Consider the following 24,752-nt stretch of genomic DNA (forward strand, 5'->3'; position numbering starts at 1 on the left):
AAACACTAAGTAAGCCTGATGCTTCTTTCCCCCCACTCTCTCACTAGACAAGCTGTCTTCTGTGACCATAGCATGACCCTCCTCACCTCTGGCCCTGCTGTCTTGTACCCTTTCCCCAGAAGTCAGTGTCTTCAATCCTCAAGATGGTCTATGTTTCTTTCCCTCGGGGCACCTCCAAAACGGCTGGGGGTGTGGTGGTGGTGCTTCATGTTATTCATCCCCGCCTCTCTGAGGCTGAGGCATCTAAGGACAGATGTGGTATCCTGTCTGCCCCAGTGCCTTCACATGACAGGCCCCATAAGGGTTGAGCAGTTGCCCACGGTCAAGCTCAACACCTGCTCACCCTCCAGGAGAGCCCCCAGTGCACCTGGACCATAAGCCCTCTGGCCACCTTCCAGGCCTTCTGAGAACTGGTTTTGGAAGCTCAGGGCAAAGCTTAAGGTCTAATTCCCAAAGCTAGTTTGCCAGAATTCATAATGGAACTCCATGATGAGACCCATGCTAGTTACTTTCCTAACTTGGGCCACAAAGCAGTGTGTGAGTCAATGAGGCAGTGACATAAGGCTGCTCCCACAGAGACCTGTGTGCTGAGGCCAAAGCCACATCCCAACGTGATGGAAGAAGTGGTGATGACCTCACAGGGGAGGGCAGTCCACACGCTGAGATGACTAACATCAGCACATCAGGGTTAGCTAGCTCTCATCAGGCAAGGAAGTATACAGTAATTTTCTGGCAAGAAATACTGCGAAAACAACCAAAGTGGACAGATTTTTACACTATTAATCCTAATTCCATGAACATCTAGAACAAAACTGATCTTTCTAAATCGAGTGGCCCTTTGTCTAGTTGCTTAGAAGCTTCAGAGCTGAAGAATTCAGTTTTTAAAACTTCCCGTGCCTACAGAGAAAACCAAAGATTCTGACAAACTTTGGGGACAACCCCACTCTAGTGGCAACCGGGGAGGTTGCAGAACCTTTGGGGTGGAATTACATTCAGCCTCATTCTATAGGTGTGAAATTCAAGTGTGACACAGGATGGCTTGCCATGGGGGTCCAGCCAGAGACCTCCACAGTCAGTGTGCCCACCATGGCCAGGCCCAGCTTTTCTCAAGTGCCCTGCCATGAGGACCTGCAATGCAATGTCCAAACCACAGGAAGGAACAAACCCTGAACCAGGTTAACAGGAGAAAACTGTCACAGAGGACAAGGGCCCATGGCAGTGCTCCCCAGGACCCTGAGTTTCGGCAGCTGTGACTAAAGCTGCACGCTCGGCGGTTGCCAGGCCCTCCGTGCTGACTTACCTATCTGTAACAGTATAGGTGTAACCAGTGCTGTCTCCATCGCGTAACAAAATTCCCTGCCAAACATCACTGCCCCATGCATGACCCATAGGCGTGTGGGGATTCTGTCTATGGACCCCTCGCTTGTGGTCTCCTCTTGGGTCTCCGCCTCTGGGTCTCTGGGTTTCTGAGGGTCTGGCAGGGGCACAGGCAGCTCTTGTACTTGCATAGATTCCGAGTCGGCATTCTGCGGAGCCATTTTCATTACCACCAAAATATATATATTTATATATATATTTATTCTACCTATATAAATAATACTATCATCTCTCTCCAATGATAAATTAAGACGTCTTCTCGCTCTGCTGCAGGTGCGTTCCACGGCAAGTAACTCTTGTATTCCACTCTGTACCAACAGGCGTCTCAACCTCTCACAAGAAGTGCAGCAACACGAAGGGTTTTTGGTTGAACTGTAAACATATGGCTTGCTGGCTCACTGTGAGTTAGAGTTAAAAATCCATAAGGGCCACTCAGTTAATACCAGTTTCATCATCATGACTGTGAAGGCGCTGTAGTTACTTCTCTTGCTACAGAGAGGTGGGGATCTGACACACACAGGCGGTCTTCTGTGACTCCCCATCGAGCGGCTAGACGATCTGCAAGAGAGCAAAGACAAGCTGCAGTCAGGGGTGGTCTCGCTGCCCACCACAGCTGCCACTCGACCCCCAGGAGCCTGCTCATCATCAACGGCACTCAAGCTCCTGAGAATTATACCTGATGTAGCGTTACAAAGTGCAGTCAGAAGGGAAGTAGACAGGAAAAAGAATGCTCACTCTCTAGCTAACACTAACACACTGACTGACACCTCTGTGTCAGTCAGGTAGTCCTGTTGACAAGAAGCATCAGGACTATCCTTCTTGGCCCACCAATATCATGAAAAGAGAGTACAAAGGAAGAAAGGGAAGCGGGAGAACAACTGTCAGACCCACAAGAGGATTCATGAGGCACTGCCTGCAAATGTGCAATAAAAATAGAAGAGAAGGACTGGAGAGATGATGGCTCAGTGGTTAGAACTGGCTGCTCTTCCAGAGGACCCAGGTTCAATGCCTACATGGCAATTCACAACTATCTGTAACTGCAGTTCCAGGGCATCCGGCACCGGCACACAGACATACATGCAGGCAAAACACCAATATACATAAATAAAATTTTTTTTTTAAGAAGTGGAAAAGGCAAGCTAGACAGTGCAGGAATACCAGCCCCACTGCTTCACAGGCAAGTTCAAAAATCTATGCTGAGGCTGGGTCTCAGCATGGGTTTCAGCAGCAGCTTGGGAAGTAGCCCTTGACCTATCTAGATTGGAAAACACAGTGATAAACAAATGAAAGTTAAAAGACCCTGCATACACACACATGCCACACTGTTAACTTCTAGCAGCAGAGATACCCTGCCTAAGTGTGGCATTACCAGGGGCTTCAACACAAGAGCCCCGTCTTGAAGTCTGTTCCATTCCAGTTTCTGTGACCAGCTTATCTCTACTTAGACACACACAATGGTAATGCATCAATTCCTAGTGATAACTGGGTGTGTCCTCTTAGAAAGGATCTAGACATCAATATGGTGGCACACAGATGTTAGGCCAGCACCAGGGAGATAGAGGCAGGAGGATCTTGAGTTCCAGATCTGCCTGACTACACAGCAAGACCTTGACTCAAACCAGTGTGGGCATGCGCACGTGCACCACCCCAACCTCTTTGAGAGCTGGACCTCCAGATGCTGGGTTCCATTTGAAGGGCTACAAAAAGTATTCCCATGGGATATGAAGTTGGGTCTGTAGGCTGATAACTTACCAAACGTTTCTCAATGACTGCTTTGGATACAGTATTTCTAGTACTATCTTATTTGTAAAGGTGATTTCTAGCTAGCCCCTCCCCCCTCCCCTTCTAGGACGGGCAGGAAGCTTGGGGTGAGCACCACTTGGTCCTCCTCTCAGCAGCCCTCTGGGCAGGCTCAGGACAGCCCACCAGGAGGTTTCCCAGAGCACCGCGTTCAACTCTTCCCACCCACTCCCACTCACTTTGTTCTTTGGTTGCAACTATAACCCACTCCTCAGACCCACCCCCCACTTCACCCCCGGAACAAGATTCAGCAGTCTCAGCTAGCTACAACGATTCTCTGTCCCCAGTATTACTGCAACTCCACACTGTAGCCCTCATCTGCAATCTCACCCTTACCTATCCCCTCTTCCATATAAACCTCAGTCAAGGACTGTAGAGATAGCCAGACCACTCAACAGTCGAGAGGCCTTCCTGCCAGAGGACCCAAGTTCAGTTCCCAGCAACTGTTGGGCAGATTACAACTTCCTGTAACACTTCAGGGGATTCAACACCTCTTACCTCCTAGGACACTAGCACTCATATGCACATAACCTTACATGGATATTAATACACATAATTAAAAATAAAACAACAAAAACCTATTTACCCACTTTATAACATTTCCAAAATTTTATCAGGAGCCACTTCCAACACATGCTTAAAAGCAGTGGGGAAACTGATCCTAACCCCCAGCTTGCTACTCTTGATCTCGACTTTTGTCCCGTCACTGTCAAGAGAAACCATCATGGCTTTATTCATGTCAACCTGCCAGTCTTATGTCAAACAGGGCTCTTCGTGACAGGGACATTTTCAGGACATGTGTCCATGAAGTTTGTGAAGCAGAAACAGATCAGCTGGTGTTGGACAGAACAACAGTGATTATTTTGCAAGCAGCCCTAGATACATAACTACAAACACCAAAGCATTCAGCTAAGCTCAGTGGCCTTTGACCCACTGCTGCTCAGTCCTCAGAGAAGGTGTGCCTGAAATGCAGTGCTAAGACTTGGCTCCGCAGCAACAGTAAAATGAGGCAGTAACTCTGAAACCAAGCGGTGGTGCATGCTTATAGTATCAGCTCTTTACAGGGTGGAGCTCAAGGTTGTCCTTGGTTACATAGCAAGCTTGGGCTACATAAGGCCTTACCTCAACAAAACAAAAATCAAATAAGACAAAAATTAACCTCCAATATACAGATGTGCAAATCATTCTAGGCAGCCCGTTCTAGTCACAATGTACCAGGGTATCTACTGGCCAGGGACACTCCCACACTCTGTGGCAGTCTGCAGCACCCAGCCATCAGCCCCAAGGCTGAGTAATGCTGGTCCAAGGGTTTCTATAAGATGGTTGAGCCTGGGCCAGCTAGTTGGCTCAGAGAGCACAACCTGATATCCTTGGGACCCAAAAGGTAGAAGGAGAAGCCGTCACCTGATATCCACTCACAGCATGAGAAATCTGAATCAACTCCAACCCAAGTATGGCCAACTTTCTTGTAAAGTCACAGATAGCCTCTGTTGTATAGTCTATTTAAGTTGTTGGTTTTGAGGGGTTTTTTGTTGTTGTTGTTTTATTTTGTTTTTTTGTTCTTCTAAACAGGGTTTCTTTGTGTAGTCCTGGCTATCCTGGAACTCTTTCTATAAACCAGGCCTGGAACTCAGAGATCTGCCCGAGTCTGCCTTCCAAGAGCTGGGGTTAAAGGTGTGCTAGGCATGTATTACCACCTCAAGGCTTGCTGGATTGTTTGTCTTTAACAACGCATTTAAAATGCAAAACCTGCTGAGCAGTCCAGCAGAACCAGGACTCCAGGCTAGATCTCACTAGGCTTTTCTGAGATTACAGGTGCTGACCTATGCCCTGGAGACAGACAAGTCAACTAGCCTTAGGAATCTCCTCACAATAGAGAAGGTTCTTTTGTTGCTCCATCCAAACAGCTTCTGGGCTTCCAATTCCCACCCGACCTGACCATATCACCATTGTTGATGTGTTATCCCAGGCTGCACAAGACAGAGCTGGAAACCACATGCCATCAAGCCCTTTGCTGGCTCTGAAGATGTGATGCTCTCAACTAAAGTTCAGTCTCCACAGCAACGCTACACTTCTCAGACTGGGGATTTATAGCAGCGTACGAGGGAGAGAAGGCCAAGCAAGAACAGTAGTGTGCAGTTTCTGGTCACAGCTAGCACCAAGCCTGTGGAACTACACACACCTCCACCTTACCTGGTTAGATCCATGCATGGTGGCACAAGGACCAGGGGGTGCAAAAAGAAACAGACATCAAACGGGAGTGGGGAAGGGAGATGGATGGACTCTGGGGACTCACTACTCAAAGATTCAGAATTTGTGCATGGTGCGCAGATGAGCACACAGGTCCAGGCAGTCTCAGCACCCATTATCTCAGAAAAACCTGGCATAGAGCTGCACAATCTACCTGGAACAGTGCTGCCATCTTTGAAGGGGCTCAATCCAGTCCAGCTCTGGGATCAGAGAAGCCTATTGTAGCTGTTTCTGCTCCCTGGAAGTTCACACCGTACAGCCCTACTATGCTTCCTGCCTCTCTATACCAGCTCAAGACACACCAACCTTCCCAGACTCCTTCCCAGTTAGGACGGTGGGCTCTGCTCCTGCCAATACTGTTGTAGCTGCTGGACTGGGTGGGATAACACACAAGTCAGCTGTTGAGCAGTCCCTCATGATGCACTAGGGACTCACTTCCCTAACTTGGTCTTCCTGCTGCTCACACTGAAAAGGGCCACACATCAAGCCAGTGGGGTTCAATGAATGATGATGTACCACCTAAGACCAGTAGCAGGAAGGACATCTGGGGCCTGTCCTAGCTACTGTCACATTCCAGAATTCTAGAACAGCCATGTCTGGTGAAAGGCAACCAGCCCCCTCATCCTAGGTCTCGTCTCTCTGGGATCCTTGTGGATTTTGTGTGTGTGTGCTGGGTTGGGTACCTGCTGCTCACATGGTCCAGATGAACAGACAGTAGATCTGACATAGGCAAATGCCATGAGCACCTTCCAGATGGCCTGAAGGAACAGTGATTAAGTACAGGCCTACTGAACATGTCTCAGTCTGTAAACTAAGTCCCAGGCACAGCCAACCCACAGCACAACCCACCACAAAGCACCTAACCCTCTAAGAGCCAGGGCAGTTTTTCAAACTGGGATTTTTAATAATGTCATGTTAGTAGCCAGAACAAAACAGACTCAAGCTGGTGAACAGCGGCATTTCTTCACCAACACACAGGGATTGGACCGACATGGACTTACAGCTGGGCACTGTGGAAGACAATCTGCTCCCAATCAGAGTGCCAACTGGCATAGCCACTAGGCCCAACCTTTCTTCTTCAAAGCCCTAGCAAGTGGCAACTAGACCAAGGGCCCCATACATTAAGGAGGTTTTGATGACACCCTCAGGAGAAAGGGACCCCAGATGATTGAGGGATACATATTGGTATCCAAGGAGCTACAGGGGAAGGAGAAAAGAGGGATGCCATGGCCCAGGCAGGCACTCCCTGATCTTAAAAGGAGGGGAAGTATTTAAGGCCAGTGTCTGAGAATCGGCAAGAGTATCTCTGCTAAAGCCACTGTCAAAGGCTGGGTGCCAGGCCTCCACTCACACTAGCCTGGCTGCTCCTCAATCCTGCTTTAAGCAGAGAGGCAGTTTCCCAGCACTCTCCAAGTTACTCTATCATGTTCATTTCCAAGAACGTTCATTATGAGCATATGGACTTTAAAAGCAGCCTGATGAGCTGGGGGGCGGGAGAAGGGGGGAGTCCTTTTAGAATCTGGACTGGATTCCACTTGTGTTTTGGAGAACTGTTGTCCGCTATAGTCTAATCTTTGGTTTTCTTTCAAGTCTTCTCTGAGGAAAGCCCTTGAGGGCTCTCCAAACTTTTCCAGCTCAGTCTTAACTCCACTTGCCATGTCTCTGTGAGCAATATCCCTTCTTCCTTGGTCAGTGAACATTTGAAAGCTAATAATGTTGCCTGCTCCCTCAGACATTTTATGACCCTCTTCATATACCTGAGGCCACTGACTTTTTGTATTTCAATGTGTCTAATGCTTTTGTCTGAGAATAGACAAAAACAAGAGACCAGCCAAGTTAACAACCTGTTCACCATTCCCAGACTTGAATGGCAGAGCTTCTGAATCCCAGAGATACCTGGCTCATTCGTTTCCCTAGAGACAAGGCAATCCTAGATTTCTTTCGAGACCTCTCCATCTGAACTCAATCAAGCATAGCTCTTTGTTGGAACTTAGGTCCTTGCTATGCCTTTCCTGGGCACAAAGACCTTGCGGGGTGGAAATTCTTCCCTTGTGGGCTCCCTATGCCATCTCTGGTATTCCCCATCAGAGCCCCAAAAAAGGAAAGAAGCTTGAAGAAGCAAGCAAGGTGGAGCCCTGACTCCTGACCAGAGGCCTAGCACCCAGCACTCAGCCAGCACATTTTAGGAGAGAATCAACTATCATAACAGTAGGTTCACTGTCCAAAAGGCAATGTCCAAAGCGTTATCTCCTAGTGCGGGACAGCTGCTCCTTGGAAGGAGCTGCTCCCATGCCATCCCTGGAGAGAACACTACGTAGTCACACGCAAAAGCTTCCTCTGAGAGACACAGTGTAAAGTGCCCATGCTAAAGGATGATGGCATGCAGGAAGCAAGGGCAGAAGGACCAGCTGCATCTGCTCATAGCAAGGCAGCTCTGCACACCTGAGAACTTGAAGGGAACAGCATAAGAGCAACTGTGGCTTCTTCTGGCATCTTCTATTAAGCAACATGTGACATACCCAGGAAAGTTTTCCTCCAGTACAGCAAAGAATGCTTCCCTTGGAGCCTGCTCCAGCAAGTTGCACACTTGGTGACAAGTCTGCAGATGTACTCAGACAAATGCATCAATGATTGTTCCAACCAACAACTTCCTCTATTGTCCTGTTTCTAATGTGAGTGACTGATGCCAAAACATGTGACTTCCTTCAAGCTGCTGTGGAAAAGTGGCTGCACAGCAGCTCTGATCCGTACCCCAAGCTTGGCTCAAAGTTCTGGGGTATGTTTTCTAGGCGCACCAGGTGTGTGTGTGTGTGTGTGTGTGTGTGTGTGTGTGTGTGTGGGCACAGTGCAGGAGTGCTGGTAGGGCACTTACAGATGCCCCCCCCGCCCCCGTCACACATATCCTCACATGTGCAAACTGTGTGTTCGGATTCCATGTGGTCAACAAGTGCTCAGTGCTGACTAGCTTGTCGGAGCTCCCACATTCACACTTATATACAGATGTACATTGAGGCACCATACCCTCAGAACACCAGGAGTGCAAGAGATGCTCTTTAATTTTAAAGTGCAGTCGTTCAATGAGCCTCGTAAGTTGAAAATATCTTTAAAATATGGTGATTCTACCCCTATCCACCCTGTGGCATAGCCTTCTAAGAACTGTTATCAGCTACTCCCAAGAGCAGGTGGAAGTCTGGACTTTTGAGGAACATAGAGAAAGGACTTTACCAAATTGCTACCCTGATGTGGGGGATCAAAATTCAAAGTTCAAAGTTAAGTATGGAGAGGGAGTAACCACCTGCCTTTTTCACATCAACATAAATCCAGAAAGTTGCTGGGGAAATCTGACAGAGATCACAGTGTAGTACTAGGTAGTAATGGAACCACAAACAGCCCTGAATGATATTCACTGACATGATGTTCACAGCTTCCTGATCCCCACTAGCACCTCTCTCCAGATGATCAGAAACACCACAAACCAGTAAAACTGGACCAATGGCAGGCAGCAGACAGCAAAGAATATCAATGAGTGGACCAAGAATTTAAAAGATCAGTTGAACCCAGGCAGTCTGAAGTGCCCATGGTACAAATGAAATAAATATAGTACACAGCAAGCCTGTTTTTTACTGAACAGCACGTAAGCAATGAGTTTGATGCTGTATTAAGAGAATGAGAAGATAAGCCACAGACTAGGAGTAAGGATTTACAAAGAACACAGCTGGCAAAAGATAGTTATCCAAAACACATGCTAAGAAAACAGCCTGATTAGAGACAGGCTGAGGCCAGGCATGGTTGCAAAAGTCTGGAGCCCTAACATGTGGGCTAAAAAAAACAGGGAGGGTCAGAGAGTAGTTCAGGATTGGCCTAGGCTGGGTATTGAGTTCAAAGCCAGCCTGGGCTACATGACACGAGACTCTGTCTCAAAAATTAAAAACAAACCCCCAAAATTAGTCAAGGCTCCTAAAAGAGAGGTCAAAAGACACAGATATATGAAAGCATGCAAAGTTATGGAAAAAGGTCCTTCATGTGTCACCTAAGTGCCAGGTCTCTACACACCTGCCAGAATTGCCCAAATCCAAACACCAAGCACTAGTGAGATGTGGTACAGCCTTGCTCAGTCACTGCTGGTGGGATGAAAAGGGTGCAGATATAGGACCCAGTCTGAACTAAACATATCACCCTGCAATCCAGAATTCAGTTGACATGTTGTATGTGCTTGACCCCAAAACCCTGCACACAAACACTAACACATAACTCTGGTTGTTAATCTGGAAGCAATCAAGATGTCTTCCAGTAGGAGAATTAATGAACTGTGGAGGAAGTCAAATATGGCACACATGCCTATAATCCCAGCACTCAGCAGACCGAAACAAGAGGATTATGACAAACTGGAGGCCAGCCCAGTCTACATGGTGAGTTCTGGGCTAGCCAGAGTTCACATCAAGACATAGAGAACTGTTAAATGCAAACTGCTAAGCGGCAGGAAATGAGCCTGAGAAAGGAAACAACCCTGACTCTGAGGCCTTCTAGATAAGAAGACAGAGAGTAAAGAGCTGAGCCTGTCTTTCCACCTACGCAGCAGGCTGAGGCAGGAGGATTGCATGTGCAAGGCTTGCTTAGGCTACAGAGTAAGGACATCAGCTCAGGCAACTTACCAAGACCCTGCCTCAAAACAAGAAGTAACAACATTTAGGAGGCCAAGCAAAAAAGGAAAAGGGGTTCAAGGCCAGCTTCTTGTACATGAGAACCTGTCTTAAAACAACAAGAAGAGTAAAAGTAAATGAGTAAGAAGGGTTGGAGACCTGGCAATAGTAAAGTGTGCACTGGACATTGCCAGGAATGAATGCTTAGAAATTCTGAAATCCCTCCCTCTTGCCAGGAGTGATGGTAATACTTGTAATTCCAGTATTTGGGAAGCTGAGGCAGGAGAACTGCTGCAAGTTTAAGGCCAGCCTGAGGTCTCCCATTTAGTGAGGAGGAGAAGAAAACAATCACAGAACCCAAAGATGCAATTCTCTTTCACTAGACAAGGAGCAGAAACCAGTGTGTCAATACCAGTGACTCACCGAGATGGTTAATTCTTTACTTTTGTTAAGAAGCTGGCACACTGCAATGAAAGTTAACTTCAAGACACACACACACTAGAATTCATCAGGCCATCTAGAGAAGCTGTCACACCCTCCACATCAACTGTTTATGTAGACAGGGAAGGGTGGTGGGTACCTGGAATCCCAGCCCTGGAAGGGTGCAACAGGAGGCACCATTGTTACAGCTTCAGGGGGCCAGAACAACAGAGTACCAGTGTCAAGGTCTGCAGAAGTGGCACGGGGACCGTCCAGAACCTCTTGACCCTGCCCAGTCAGGATGTCTCAGGTACAACTAATAAAGGTTCTTCCTCTAGCCTGGTGCCCACCACCCAGGACCCCCCACAACAGAATCCCTCAGTTTCTCTCAGCCTGTTTGTCAGTAGCTCCTGATTCCTGTATCATCAATTAGTGGGCATATATCTAGGATGTACTGCAAGACCCCAGCAGCTGACAGAGAACATGACTGTCATAGGATCCAAGGACCTAAACTAAAGTGAAGCTGTTTCAGCACCAACTGGATACTGCAAGGCCTCCAAGCCGATTTGCAGACCACGGATGTAACTCACAGGTGCCTGTGTTTACATGGCTGGCACACCATTTCTGGAAGCAACTTTTCCATCTGCAAAGGAAAACATCAGAATTGCCAAGAGAGCTGCAAGAGACTACTGGGAATTCCCAGGGCCTTTGGGGCATGGGAGTACAGCACAGCCTGGCCCAGATATCTATGAACAGAGTCTTAGGAAAACAGCCTGCAGCTGGACTACCAGCACTAGTCCCTGCATGGAGGTGGCTGGGATGAACTGATGGGGTAAAAAGCAAGCATTAGCTTAAGAGTCAGGTGGAGGCAAGAAGCTCAGCCCCTTTCCATAAGGCCTGTCCTGTCCCTCAAGCAGCAAGCCACGGCACCAACTCAGCTCTGATGTGGTTGTGCACACTTGCAAGAGTCCACAGCTTTACCCACATAGCACACAAGAGCCATAAACACACACACACACACACACACACACACACACACACACTGACACACAGATACCCTACACAGGGAATCAATCTTAGGCTGCAAGAACTACTGGGCTCTTAAACTTTAATTTCTCATGGATCTTTCTGGCCTTTAAATCACACAAAGACAGGGATGGTGAACATGAAGGTTGCTAGTACTAACAAGACAACCCCCCAATATACACTGAGGCCAAAATCTTGAGTGGAGTTTCCCATTTAAGATATGTGGTATGTCCATAAGATTAATAAGGAGCAAGAGTTTGGGCTCTGCTGAACTCTGATTTTCAGTTCACTCAGAATCCTGTAAGAACTACCACCTCTGCCCTTCTAACACTTGAACCACCCAAGAAGGAAGCTTCTCACCTGGGCCGGTTACCTTCCCTCACATTGTAGATCCACTCTCACCGTCAGAACCTGAGAATACTGTCCATTATACTGTTCCCTGCTTCTGCCTCTCCCCTTCTGCATTGGCTTCCAAAGGCCCTTCAAAGAGCCCCTGTGGCTCTCCAGCAGTTATCTGCTTTAAGCTGTCCATACAAGGTCCACCCCAGGTCACATATCTGCTGAGGTCTCTCTCTGCCAACTGCTTTCAATGCTCAGAAGCCCCTTCTTAGTTGGCCTACACAAAGCAGCTGGGCAAGCCTAGATGCCAAAACTGCCTGCCACACTAGACACAAACAAGGTGCCAGCTTAAAAGGAAATGCCACTGAATCTGAGTCAAACAAGTCAACCCCAGTGGTGAGTAACACAACACTAAATATGTGCTATTACTATTAACAGGGCTTCATTGTGTAGCCCTGGCTGGCCTGGAACCTATGTTATAAGACCAGGCAGGCCTTGAACTCCGAGATCTGCCTCGACCTCCTGAGCGCTGAGGTCATAGACATATGGCACTATGCACAGACAGAAAACACCTTTAATCTGGAATCAAATCAAAGTATCCATTACTCTGCTTCCACAATGTGAAGGACACACTGCACACAGCAGTGCACACCAACCACATGGGAGGCTGAGGCAGAAGGATCACTTGAGCCCACAGTCTGAGGTCAGCCTGGATAACACTGTCAACCAAAAGCAACAACAAAGAGCTGGGCAGAGTGGCTTATGCTTACCATCAGCACTAGAGATGCTGGGCAAGAGAACAGCCATGAGCTAGCTACAGGCTAACCTGGACTACATAGAAGATTCTGTCTCAAACAAAGGACTCGAGGGGAGACATGGAGATTTTAAATGAAAAACATTTTTATGCTGTTTTGTTCTGAGGCCTAGCTGGTCCCACACTGGGTTCTCTAGCGTTACTCTCCGGAGGGGGGTTGGGAGGGACAACTATTTTGTTGTTGTTGTGCTTTTGGTTGTTTTTTTTGTTTGTTTTTTGAAGCAGGGTCTCAGAGGGCCCAGGGTGGCCTCAAACTCTCTAAGGGTGATCTTGAACTCTTCACCTTCCTGCTTTCACCTCCCTGAGTGCTGGGATTAGAGATGAAAATACTTTGTAAACAGACTCCCTCTACGTTTTCTACTAAAACCCAAATGTCAAGGGGACCAAGCTGGAGGCTAGCATTTGAAGGCTCATAACAAAAGCCCACGAGTGCAAAATCACAGTGAAAATAAGACAAGCAGCCCCCAAAGAAAGGGTTCTCTGCAGGCGTGGCTTCCTTACCTGGGTCTGTATGTTTCTTCGATCTGCACTATCAGCTGAACAGAAGGGATCTGTTTTTTAATTAACTGGCAATGAGAGGTTTCTCCTCCCTTTTTTCTAAAGGTTTCCAGCACTGGCAGATTTGCTGGTTCAGGCCACTAGAGTCAGAATGGAGCTCTGGCTGCCATGGAAACTGCAGCAAGCTTCTAAACTAAGAAGCTCCTGGATCCAGGCTGGCTGAAGGAAGTTGTTACAGCTTTAATATAAAACCCGCAAGATGAGCCCCGATCAGACCCTCTCAGTGCTGTGTTCAGTGCAAGCCAGATGCCAACAGACTGTAATTCTGTTACTGACCATGCCCTCCAGGGGTCAGGGCAGGGAAACAAGAAGAAGGAGCTACATGGAATGAAAAATTAAATAAAAACCTGTCATTTACACACATACTCAGGAGCATTACTCAGGAGCAGACCTCAGAGACAGGACTGCAGTTGAGCAATACCACTGTGTTGAGTAATACCCCTTTGACAGTGGTGCATGTAATGTCTAAAAACAGAGCCTTTCAGATCCCAAATGTGTGCTGAGGCAAAAGGGGATGTGAGGTTCAACTCTAAGTGGTGGGAGTTTCCTGAAATGACAGTCCACGTGCTCAGATCCATGCCGACATTTTAAAGGAGGGGAGGTCTGCAGGACTAACTAGTCCCCTCTGCCTGCAGAGTGACACCCCAAGCACCCTGCTATATCACTTTCTTCCCTGTGTGCACATTCCACCTATGCCACTCAGGGCTGCAGCTTCCTTGCTGTGCTGTAGAGCAAAGGGGTGGGACTGCAGAGACCACAGCAAGTTCAGCATAACTCTTCCTGGATTATTAAGTTAAGGGCCTTCCTTGTTGACTGAGTGAGTGGTAAACACACTGTAGAGCCAGGACAAAGGGACTCAGCCCTGAGGTGGGCATGAAGGAACAACAGAGGCTTCGCCACATTACTCAGAATGCACACGGTTTAAACAACTTTTAGAATTTTTTTAAAATATTTTCAGACCTTGGTTGACAGCAGATGGCAGACACCAGTAAGTGAGGCTGGGAATGGGAGTGGGAGAATAGGAAAGGATTCCTGCTGTATTTGGTAAAATGTTAAAGTTCATTTTCAAAAAGTCCAGGTTTGAACAGATAAAGAAAGCTTACTTGTGGCTATAGCCTGGGACTACCAACCCTCCTTAAGGCCAAACAACCCAACAGCAAGATCAGTACCGGTATCCAAGCAACCTCACCTGGAACCACAGGCCTGTGAGTCATGGCTTTGTTTATCAGCATAGCTTTGTCTGTGTTCAGCCTCCAAAGGAAGCTGGGAAGGTGACCTCTGAGGAAATAGCACCTGGAGGACTCCTGCTTCGCCCTGGTAAGCCAGAGTCCAAACAGACCCCCATGCCACTCACTGAGAGGAGGGGACCTGGTCAGTCACCTCTTCCTTTTCTCCTCCCTGCTCCACTCAGAACAGCTGGAGCCTTTGGACAACTGGCATGGCAGGAAAGGGCCATGTCCCCTCAATGCACACCCCTCCAAAACCTCCACCTCTACAAAGAGGTTTTCTGTGTGGAGGAAGTGCTGCTTGGCACTCCTTTGGCTCTGGAGAAAAACTGTTATACCAGGTCCCCAGCATTTTCTTCACACTAGGGACTATGGCTTGCTATTCCTTGAATTCCTGCTGCACTGGAGTCCCTGTTAGCTGCTGAGATGGCAAACCTGGGCAGGACACAGCGACAACATTACAGTGCAGGGTCCTAACACTCAGTACCCATTGCCTCCAAAGGATCAAAGCTGCTGAGGTTTTCCACTAAGAAGTCTCTAGTGTCCACAGACATTAGCTACAAAGTGGTCATCCATACACAAAATCATGTTGTATGTTGTTGTCTTCTGACAGGAAACACCCAATGCTAGATGTAAAAGATGCACCCCTTCTAGGCATTAAGTCTTTAACGTATGAACACATACACAAAAAACATCATTTCAGGCTGGGTTGTAGCTCAGTGACAGCGCTTGCCAAGATGCACAAGGTGTCTCACTGCATCTCTGGAATCACACACAAACCAAAAAAAAAAAAAAGAAAACAGTGTTGCTTCTGTGGGTCACAGCCAGGTTATATATGCTGCTCTACCACTAACTTCAGCTAAACACAAAACTAAATTATCTTTGAAGACAGGCCGTCTGCTTGTCTACCCAAACATTCTCCAAGGCTCAGATATATAACAAGGTGGCTCCTCTTTCTAGGTTAGAGGAGAAAAGAGACAAGAACCCTAAGCCTGCTTCTCCTGGGAATGCACAGGCCTATATGGGTCAAGAAGCTCTACACAGGGCAGGTATAGAGGGCATATGACAATTTCAGTATTTATGCAGGAGCGCCAAGAGGATCTCGAGTATGAGGGCAGCCTGGATCTCATCATAACAAGACTCTAAGGGGGGTGGGGGGAGCAGCCTTACTCCCGCAGTGCTCCTCAGGGTCAAGCAAAAGGCCCAACTTGGTTTTATAACTAAAGACACAAACAGACCCCCTTTCCACTCAGTCACTTGTGAGTGCCAGAGGCCTAGACTCATACAGCACCAGGTTCTGGTCTGGGAGCCAGCTGGATAATGCTGTTTTCTTGAATAGGACTAGAATACAGCCACTTGCAATCCAGCTGCGTGCAGGTGCTATTTCGGAATGGTCAGGCACAGGCCAGAGGTCGCTCATAGCCTTTCACAGAATAGCATGCTATACCTGGCATGCAGGGCTGAGCATGCAGATCCAAATGCGCACAAAACATTTCAGCCGTTCTGGGAGACTAGCAGCCATCTCTAAGACTGTTGTAGAATCCTTAATATCAGATGCATTCCAGTTAAATAAAGACTGGAGACAGCATACTGGAACATCCGTGCAATCAGCACTTAGAAACAAGAGAATTAGAACACAGCTATAGTGATGGAGTTGCAGACAAAACCCATTGCAAAGATGATTAAGGAATAATTGTCCCTTAGAAGCAACTCTTGCTGCTCTGTTTTGGATATGAAGCTGAAACATGAACCTTTATGCTGAGAGAATTAGGCAGGCAGGCCACAGTACACTGGACACAGTGTTTCCTCATTCTTGTATGCAATATATATATGCGTGTGTTTCCTGTAAATGCCTAGTGCAGGGTCACATGTGAGTCTACTATAGGCACAAATCACTAGATTCTATAGTAGACCATGCCAGAATGAATACATGTAAAGTGGTCTGCATTTTGTCTCCAGTGTAAACAAATGGAAATTCATTTGAAAGTCTGTGTTTATACTGCAAACTTCTGTGCAATCAGCCAATTCTACAATGTTCTTTGACTCAATGCTGCCATCCTGGACATCTGGGTAGAGTCCCCTAGTGTACTCCATAGAATACAACCCAGCAGGAGTTTTATACCCAGATTGATGCCCAAGGGGATAGACAGTGGCCAGCTGTGTATGCTGCCTCAAGTTACAGAAAGAGCTCAGAGTGTTGGCCACAGGCCAGGCCAGGGCAAGGGCAAGGGAAAAGAGCAAGAGGCTTGCAAGAAAATGGAATCAGCTGACCAAAGAGGAAGTACTAGGGTCTTAACAAGGTCAGGAGAGTCCAGACAGAGCTTAGCCCAGAACCTGTCACATCAAGAACTGGAGAGACTGAGAAGATGTGGGGGAATGGCTCGAGCCTCCAGGACAGTCACCTCTGTCCTTAACTTCCTGGCCTCTGGGCCTCACCACTGACTTCCTTACCACCGCTCTCAGCTCCACGTGTACTATCACTGGCAACCCCCTTCGTGCTCTTGAGGACAGAACCCATCTCTCAATCTCAGACCATACCAGCCCACCCTCACTCACCTTCCGAGTGCCTAGAGAAAGCAGGAGCTACTCAAAGTGGAAGTGCCCTGGATGCCAAGCTCCTGGCTCCTTCCTGCCTTCCAGGAGGCATTTCACAGCCTCACACCCACCCATTCGGAAAGTCCAGGGAATTGCCACGTGAAGGGTGTGCACTAGAGGGAAGCCAGCTGTGGCTAGCTTTACTACAGAATAAAGGAGTTCAAAACCAACCCCAGCCTTCAGATCTGTGGTCACTTCCACCACACTCAGAGGGAAGGAGATCCTCCCAGGTTTTAAACTCATATAAAGTTGGGGGCTTCTAGTATAAAAGTCTGCATTTCTGAAAAGCCTGCCAATCATAAAAGAGCATGCCTGGGGGCTGGAAAGATGGCTCGGTGGTTAAGAATTCTGGCTGTTCTTCCAGAAGACCTGAGTTCAATACCCAACACCCATATGGCAGCTTGCAACTGTCTGTAACTCCAGTTCCAGGGACCAAACTACCTCACAGACATACATGCAGCAAAACACCAATGTACACAAAATAAAAATAAATAAATCTTATTTAAAAAAAAAAAAGCATGCCTGGATATATGCATCACAAAAGCTCCCAGTGTTCCTGGTCTAAATCCAGGTCTGAGCCCTGAGCATACAGCCAGAGCCCGCCACAACAGACAATATCCACATGAAAAAGAAGCCTTTACAAGTGAGACCAAAACAATTCCATCTGTTAACAACTGTTTAATCAGAAGTCAAGCACAACTGCCTCAGTTTAAGGCAGTAATTCCCTTTCAGCAATTAATAAAGTCCTTGTAAATGCTCCCCACGCCAGCATTTTTAAAATTTTTTTTGGAGGGGGCAGGATAAATATTAGCTTGGGACCTGCCTACACAAGAAGTGAAAGCTGACAAAGAGGCAGTTTTACCAAAAAAAAAAAAAAAAAAAAAAAAAAAAAAGGAAAAAGAAAAAAAGGAAGAGGAAGAAGAGAAAGAAGAGGAACAGGAAGAGGAGGAGGAGGAGGAAGAGGAGGTGATGGTGGTGGTGGTGGTGGTGGTGGTGGTGGTGGTGGTGGTGGTGGTGGTGGTGGTGGTAGAGGCTGCAATAGTTGCAGGGCTTTGGGTGCCGGGGTGGGCTCTGCCTCTGACCTCTCTGTTCCTGGTCCCTGCGTTAATCCTCAGCACCCTGCAGGTGGCAGGTCCTGGGGGCTCACCCATCAGGTGCACTGCCACAGTCTCCTGGGCAAGTTCAGTACTCAATGATAGAACAGAGAATAGAAAATGAACTTATTAAAGGGAGAGGCTTAAGATACTTGGGGGGATAAAAGAGAACAGTGGGGTCTTGAGTCTGACTTCAGCTTAGTTTCTTTCCTTCCTTCCTTTTTTTTGGTTTTCCAGACAGGGTTTCTCTGTGTAGCCCTGGCTGTACTGGAACTCACTCTGTAGACCACGCTGACCTGAAACTCAGAGATCCACCTGCCTCTGCCCCCCTAGTGCTGGGGTTAAAGACGTGCGCCCATACCACCCCGCTCATCTGCTTGAGCTATTAATAAAGGGATAAGTTTCTGATTTGGAAGTACAAAACTTTAGATACCAGTTTCTGATGGAAGCCAAGTTTAAGAAACCTCACTTCTGCCCACTGTGTACAGACCTTCCCTAAGTCCTGCTGCTGTTCACAGCCCTGCCACTCAGTTCCTGCTCACTCCAGATTCCTTCCAGGTGGGCAGCAGTGGGGCAGGCCTTGCTGCCAGAGCAGCAGTCAGCCATTGAAGACAAGTCTGCAGGAGGGCAAACCAGGAGGTGTGAGAGTGAGACTGCACTCTGGGGCCTTTGTCAGCTATCCTAGGAGACACTTAGGGCTTTGGCTGCTCAGTTTTCTGCCACTGAGGACAGAGTTGCAGGGATGGCTGGCAGCACACCAGAGAACTGGTGTGACGTCTTCCACAGGAAGTCTAGGGCAGATCATACAACTTGAGCATGTCCTGTGTGGATGCTACAGGTCAGAGCTAGGATGCTTTCACACAGACCTTACCAATACAAACCCACTTTAACATGGATCCAAAGGATGATTTGTCAACTGCCTTTCAAGGGCACATTCAGCACCATGCTGACCTCTGACCACAACATTCTTACAAACAAACTGCAGGAAAGCCAGAACGAAGAACACCAAGGCCTGCCCCATGGCAGGGGGCCCAGGCAGAACACGAGAGAGGCAGGCCAGAGCTGTAGGGGCAAGGACAGCCCTGGCCTTCTCCTTGAGGCACACTATGGACGGAAAGTTAGCCACAGCTGGCAAGGCTGCCTGGTGTCTATAAAAGCGTTCCTCCCAGGAGATGGCTGGAAACAGACACTCTAAGATACTTTCATTCTTTTCCTTATTTGCCGTTCTGAAAAATAAGTTGTTCTTCCCTACTCCGAAATGGAATAGGGTCAAAATCTTCCACAGTCAACAGCAACCCAAAGAAAAGAGCACCAGATCCAAGATATTTCCAGTTTGGCAAGTGGCCCAAGGTAAGTAACTCTATGCTGTTTACTTGGTTCGAATAGAATTCGCCTGGGGATAAAAACCTAATCCCTTAACCAGTCAGCCTGTGTCCCTTAGTCCTGCAGACAGAGGCTGAGGCACTTTTCATCTCCTCTTCATCTCAATGTTCCTCTGTCTCCGTGGTGCCCACCACCTAGAAACGTCCACTCCAGGCCCACTGTGGTGTGTAGAGCCTGCATGCTCCCACACAACTAAGTGATCTATCAATGTGTGCAGAGGGATAGCTAGCAGAGGCCTGTGCAGAAGGGCCTCTGAAGCTCACAACAAAGCTCAGGGTCCACCTGTTCCAAAAGGATAGCCATCTCAGGACTGGGCCCCCCTGGGCCTCCCTCACCTTTCAAAGATGCTCCAATAACTCCTCCCTCCTTTGCTATATAGGGCTATCACTATGGACTCTTCACACTACCAGTAAAGTGAGTCATGCATGGCAACAAGAAAGGCCTCTCCAAGGAGCCATACACAGATTAGGTGCCCCAATGCAGAGATGAGCATTGGCCCTCCTCCAAAGCCAGAGCCTATCCCCCATGCGCAGAGATCTGCAGGGTACTTCTAGGTATACAGTCTGCAGAGTAGTCTTTGGTAACGCCTGTGTGAGCTGCATCCCACTGAGGCATAAGCCACTGCCTCCATTACACACTGCTTCTCCAGGACACACACCTACCTGTTATATAAGCAGTGCTCAGGCGCACAGGCCAACAGAAGACACAAGGAAACTGCAGCACATACAGCACGGGACTCACTCCTAAGGCAGGGAACACAGCTAAACAGGCTGTGGTCAAGGAACAATCTCTGCAGCTGCCCCAAGTGTCTGCTCTTCTCAGCCAGGACATTTAAAGCATTAAATTTTCAGTCTTCTCACCAAAAACCCTCTAAAGGCCAAATGACAAGCTTCAGCAAGGGTTCGCAGTGCACCTCCACATTCCCAGGGCCAGGGAGCGGGCTCCCATCCCATGGTTTCTATTCCAGACATGGCCTCCAGGAGTTGGGACAGATCATCAGCAAGGGCAGAGGTAAAGGACAGAGATCCAGTGGATCTTCTGTAGCTGAATACACAGTTGGCTAAGGTGTCCACTACACACTGGGGGAGTCTAAATCAATTTCTAACTAAAGATCAAGTTGTGGACAGTACCTAGAGTCACAAAGGCATAAGGGGAGATTCCTAATTCCAACAAGAGGCAGCCCACTATGACACCACTGTGCCAGATGCCCACATCTCTGCTACCACCTCCAGCCTCTAGGAGGACAGGTCAGAACTCAGCTTCTCTTCTTCCCAATTTCTGCTGGAACTGATGACAAGGGAACAATAAATGACTCGGTTTGGTGAGTGTTCTGAAAAGCCATGACCCTCAGCATCAGAGGACCTCTAATGGGGCTCCAACCTTGTCCTTAGACACTTGGTCCGAGAGGTAGCCTCAAGTGCAGGCATTTAAAGCAGATCAAGGTAGGAAGTGGTCATTGTACAAGCCCACAAACACATGCAGACCCTTAAAAGATTCAGGGGCGGGAAGGGCATGACAGCACACACCCATATTTCCAGCACTTGGAGAATCCCACGGGTTCTAGAACAATGTGACTTACAGTGAGTTCCAGGACCACATAGGTTAGGAAGAGATCCTGTCTAAAAACCCAACATAGGCCTGGAGAGATGGCTCAGCAGTTAGGAACACTTGCAGAGGACCCAGGTTTGTTCTTAGCACCCACATCAGGCGATACACAACCGCTTGTAAATCCATTTAAGGGGATCCTGGCCTCCATAGATGCAGAACTCTGTTTAACTAGATTGCCCAGTAGTGGTGGCACAGGCCTTTTAATCCCATCACTCAGAAGGCAGAGGCAGGCAGATCTGAGGTCCAGGACAGCCAGGGCTACCTACACACAGAAACCTTTTCTCAAAAAAATCCAAATTAGAAAATAAATTAAACTAGGGGCTGGAGAGCTGGCTCAGTGGTTAAGAGCACTTGTTGTTCTTGCAGAGGACCCGGGTCGGACTCCCAGTATCTGTGTTAGAGGCTCACTGTCTCCTTGAGCACCAGACATACATGTGGTGCACAGGGGTACACACAGGAAAATACTCATACACATAAAAAATAATATTCCTTTGGTCTTAGCTGCCCTAGGAATACAGGTGTGTGCTATCATACCCAACTTATTCAAACTATTTTCAATCTAGAAAATAAAAGTACTAGCCAATTAACCCTTATTTTTCAAAAGCCACAGAAACACCCAGGACCTGTATTGGCTCCTGGTCCCTGCAAAAAGGCCAGAGCCCATGGGGAAGAGAAGGGTTGGAGTCACCCACTGTGGCCTTCCCCAACACGAACCTCAACCATTCTCTGCAAACCTACTACACCTCAGGTGGAAGCCACCAAATGAATTATCAGTGCAGTGTCAACTGGAAACATCCCAGTGTCTCCATGGTTTGCCCTGCTCAAGTTGGATTCCATCCCTGACTATTGAGAAACTTAGCAACGGCTTGAGCAGAGCAGGATCCTAAGAACAGCATGGGCTCCAGCAGGTCAGACAATCTCCTCAGACAGCAGGACATCTTGCCAGAAGAGAGCAAGAACCACCCACTAAGGCGAGGCCCAGGAGAAGGACCCACACTGTAAACTCTCAGTGCACCTCACTTTTTCCTCCAAAGAAGTTTAGGGAGAGTACATGGTCGCACCTCAGCAATCTTCCCAGGCAGTGCTGTTTCACAGCCCCAACCCTGCTGACAGGTGAGTTCACCTGGTCCTGAAAGTCACCAACCAAGGCAGATCAGATCTCACTACCTGTCCCCAGGTCAGGTGGCCACAGGCATTAACCCTTTAGGACTCCTAGAGGAAGGGAGCGCCCAGAGCTGGACATTAGGCTCCTGACCCAGTTAGCTGAGGTGCCAGTGTGGATAGTCAGTTACAACAAAAATACAAATTATCTGCATGATTATAAACAGAATATATTCTTTCAGATAGCTACCAAACCTAAAAATAAATAAATGGGAAAAGCAGCAGACTGTCCCGGCCAGTGCTGTAATCCTGACACTTGGGAGGCTGAAGCAGGAGGAATGCACTGAAATCAAAGTTGGCCTGGGCTATGGAAAAGTCAGTTGTAGGACATCCTGGGTTATACCACAAGCCTGTCTCACAGTAAAAAAGGAAGGGACCAGAGAGATGGCTCAGTTGAGGAGACACCTACTGCCATGCCTCAGAACCTGCGTTTGATCCCCAGACCCTGTGATAAAAGAGACCCAACTCCCTTTAACTGTCCCTGACCTCCATATGCCAGTACACACACACACACATTTTTTTTTCTTAAAAGAGTCTATAAAGGCTTTAAAAATTAATGTAAGTTGGGATTCCTAATCCCAGCACTGAGGAGATGAAGGAATTGAAGGCCAGGCTCTTCACTCACATGTAGGTCTCCCTTCAAGCCCTTGCTATTCGACCACCTTCCAATACCTCTTCCACCTCCAGTTTCACTTCCCAGGCAAGCTGACCCATCCTCTGGCAGCCACCTCTCAGCATTGTGAAACCTGGATCTAGCTCCATACTGGAGGGACCCAGTGCCCTAATACGAGTGACAGACAAACAGTACTCACTCTACCTCCCAGCCAGCCATCAAGCCCTGCTCCAGCCCAAAGGAGCCTAGCCTGTCCCTTCTCCTGTGACACATGTCTAGGATCCCCACAGGTCAGAACATCCAGCTATGCCCCACCACAGATCATCAACTCCACAAAATCAAGAAAGCCCTTCCATCCTCAGGCCTCATACCTGTCCTCGAGGGACCTGCAGAGCCCGTGTGTTGGGCTCGTTTTCATTTCCCCGCAGACACTGCTTACTCAACTGTTTCCTGTGGGTGTGCAGCAAGCGGCGCTGAAACTCACAAGGTGTTTCCCATGAACCAACTGCTTTTTTAAAAACTCCATCTATACTAGCTCACTAACCTCCCAGCAACCCCGTGTGGGGAACTCTAACATTAGTCTCATTTTACAGAGAAGAAACTGAAGCAGGAAGGCAAGAGCAGAAAGGTGTCAGAACCCTTCCCCCTCCCTTCCTTCACTCCTGTCCTGTCTGTACCTAGCATCCCCAGAGACCCCAACTTCCCTAGAGGAAGGCAGGGCAGGCTGAGGTGTTCATAACGGATTGGTGCCTGGTGTGCATCACACCCAGTCTAGGGCCTTTGGGAGGAGAACTTCAAGCCCTGAAACATCCAGAAGAGGAAAGAGGGTATGGCTGATGAGGCCTGACCGGCTGCATTCTCCAGGAGCAAAGGCAGAGTGGTCTTCCCCTCCTCCCCTGGTTGTTAGCTGGAGTGACTCAGGGAGAGTTCATGAGCCGGGAGAAGTGATGTGAGAAGGAAAGAAAGGGCCGGCAGTGAAAGAGCCAGGCCCTTCCTCTCCAGGTTCACCAGTGCCAGGAAGCTCGGTCAGCAAGCACCTGTGTACGCCCAGAAGGCAGACAGTTCCACAGTATGGAGGACATTCAAACACACCCAAGCATTCATGAGGAGCTAGACAGATGGAGCACCTGACTCAGGGAAGGTGACCGACACAGCTGGGCAGTCACCTGCACCATATAGGCGCCATTCTTCTAAATACAGAGACTTACGGCAAACTAAGGTTTCTATCAAAGCACTCTCCAACCAGAAGGGAGTGGGTACAATCTCAAAGCAGAGAAAGCTCTTCAGACTGGCACAAAACTCCCAAGACATGGAGAAAAACAAAAAAAAAATAAAAAATAAAAAAGATAACCCAGCCCACATGGAAGCCTCTGGGAATAGGAGGATACAGTACTCTGAACTAAAGTCCAAAGACAAACTGGGACGGCCTTGTTAATGCAAAATGAACTAGTGCTGGCAGCAGCTTCTCCTGAGAGGTTCGCTTTTAGAGGAGGCAACTGAACTATGAGGGGAGCCCTCCTCCACCCCACCCACCCACCAGGTCCATTCACAGCTATCATTCCTACAGAGTCAATACACATGCTGCTTTGGGTTCGAAGCTGATACCCAGCTTCATGCCTCTACCTGTTGTTTGGGGCACATGGCAGGAGCTGGGCTGGGCTAGGCTAGGTAGTTGTTCTGCCCCTAGGGTACCTATCATACTACCACTGCCAGGGATGGGAGTGGGTGTGTATTGTTCTAGGGGGATCCTCTTCCACGTAAAGCCAATAGGGAACTGGATCTGACACATTAGGATGCTAAGTGATGTGTAAGATGCAGTGAGATCTGACTGGTAACCCACAGGTGTTA

General features: G+C 48.2%; 1 protein-coding gene across 7 annotated transcripts in view; it reads right to left on the minus strand.

Annotated features, from left to right (window-relative positions):
- Slc45a4 (solute carrier family 45, member 4) overlaps window positions 1-24,752 on the minus strand; it is a 68,340-nt gene that overhangs the window by 26,724 nt on the left and 16,864 nt on the right. For 5 of the 7 annotated variants that reach the window (XM_011245401.1, XM_017316363.2, XM_030248266.1 and 2 more), the window contains exon 2: window positions 1,301-1,935. In XM_011245401.1, coding sequence (XP_011243703.1) covers window positions 1,301-1,544 — 244 coding nt within the window. In that variant the 5' untranslated portion in view covers window positions 1,545-1,935. Of the gene's footprint in view, window positions 1-1,300; window positions 1,936-13,167; window positions 13,184-20,184; window positions 20,604-24,752 lie in introns of those variants that run through there. The other 2 variants (NM_001033219.4, NM_001357747.1) reach the window with 2 other exon arrangements.

The sequence above is a fragment of the Mus musculus genome, chromosome 15 (assembly GCF_000001635.26).
Source record: "Mus musculus strain C57BL/6J chromosome 15, GRCm38.p6 C57BL/6J".
In the NCBI taxonomy this organism is placed as follows: domain Eukaryota; kingdom Metazoa; phylum Chordata; class Mammalia; order Rodentia; family Muridae; genus Mus; species Mus musculus.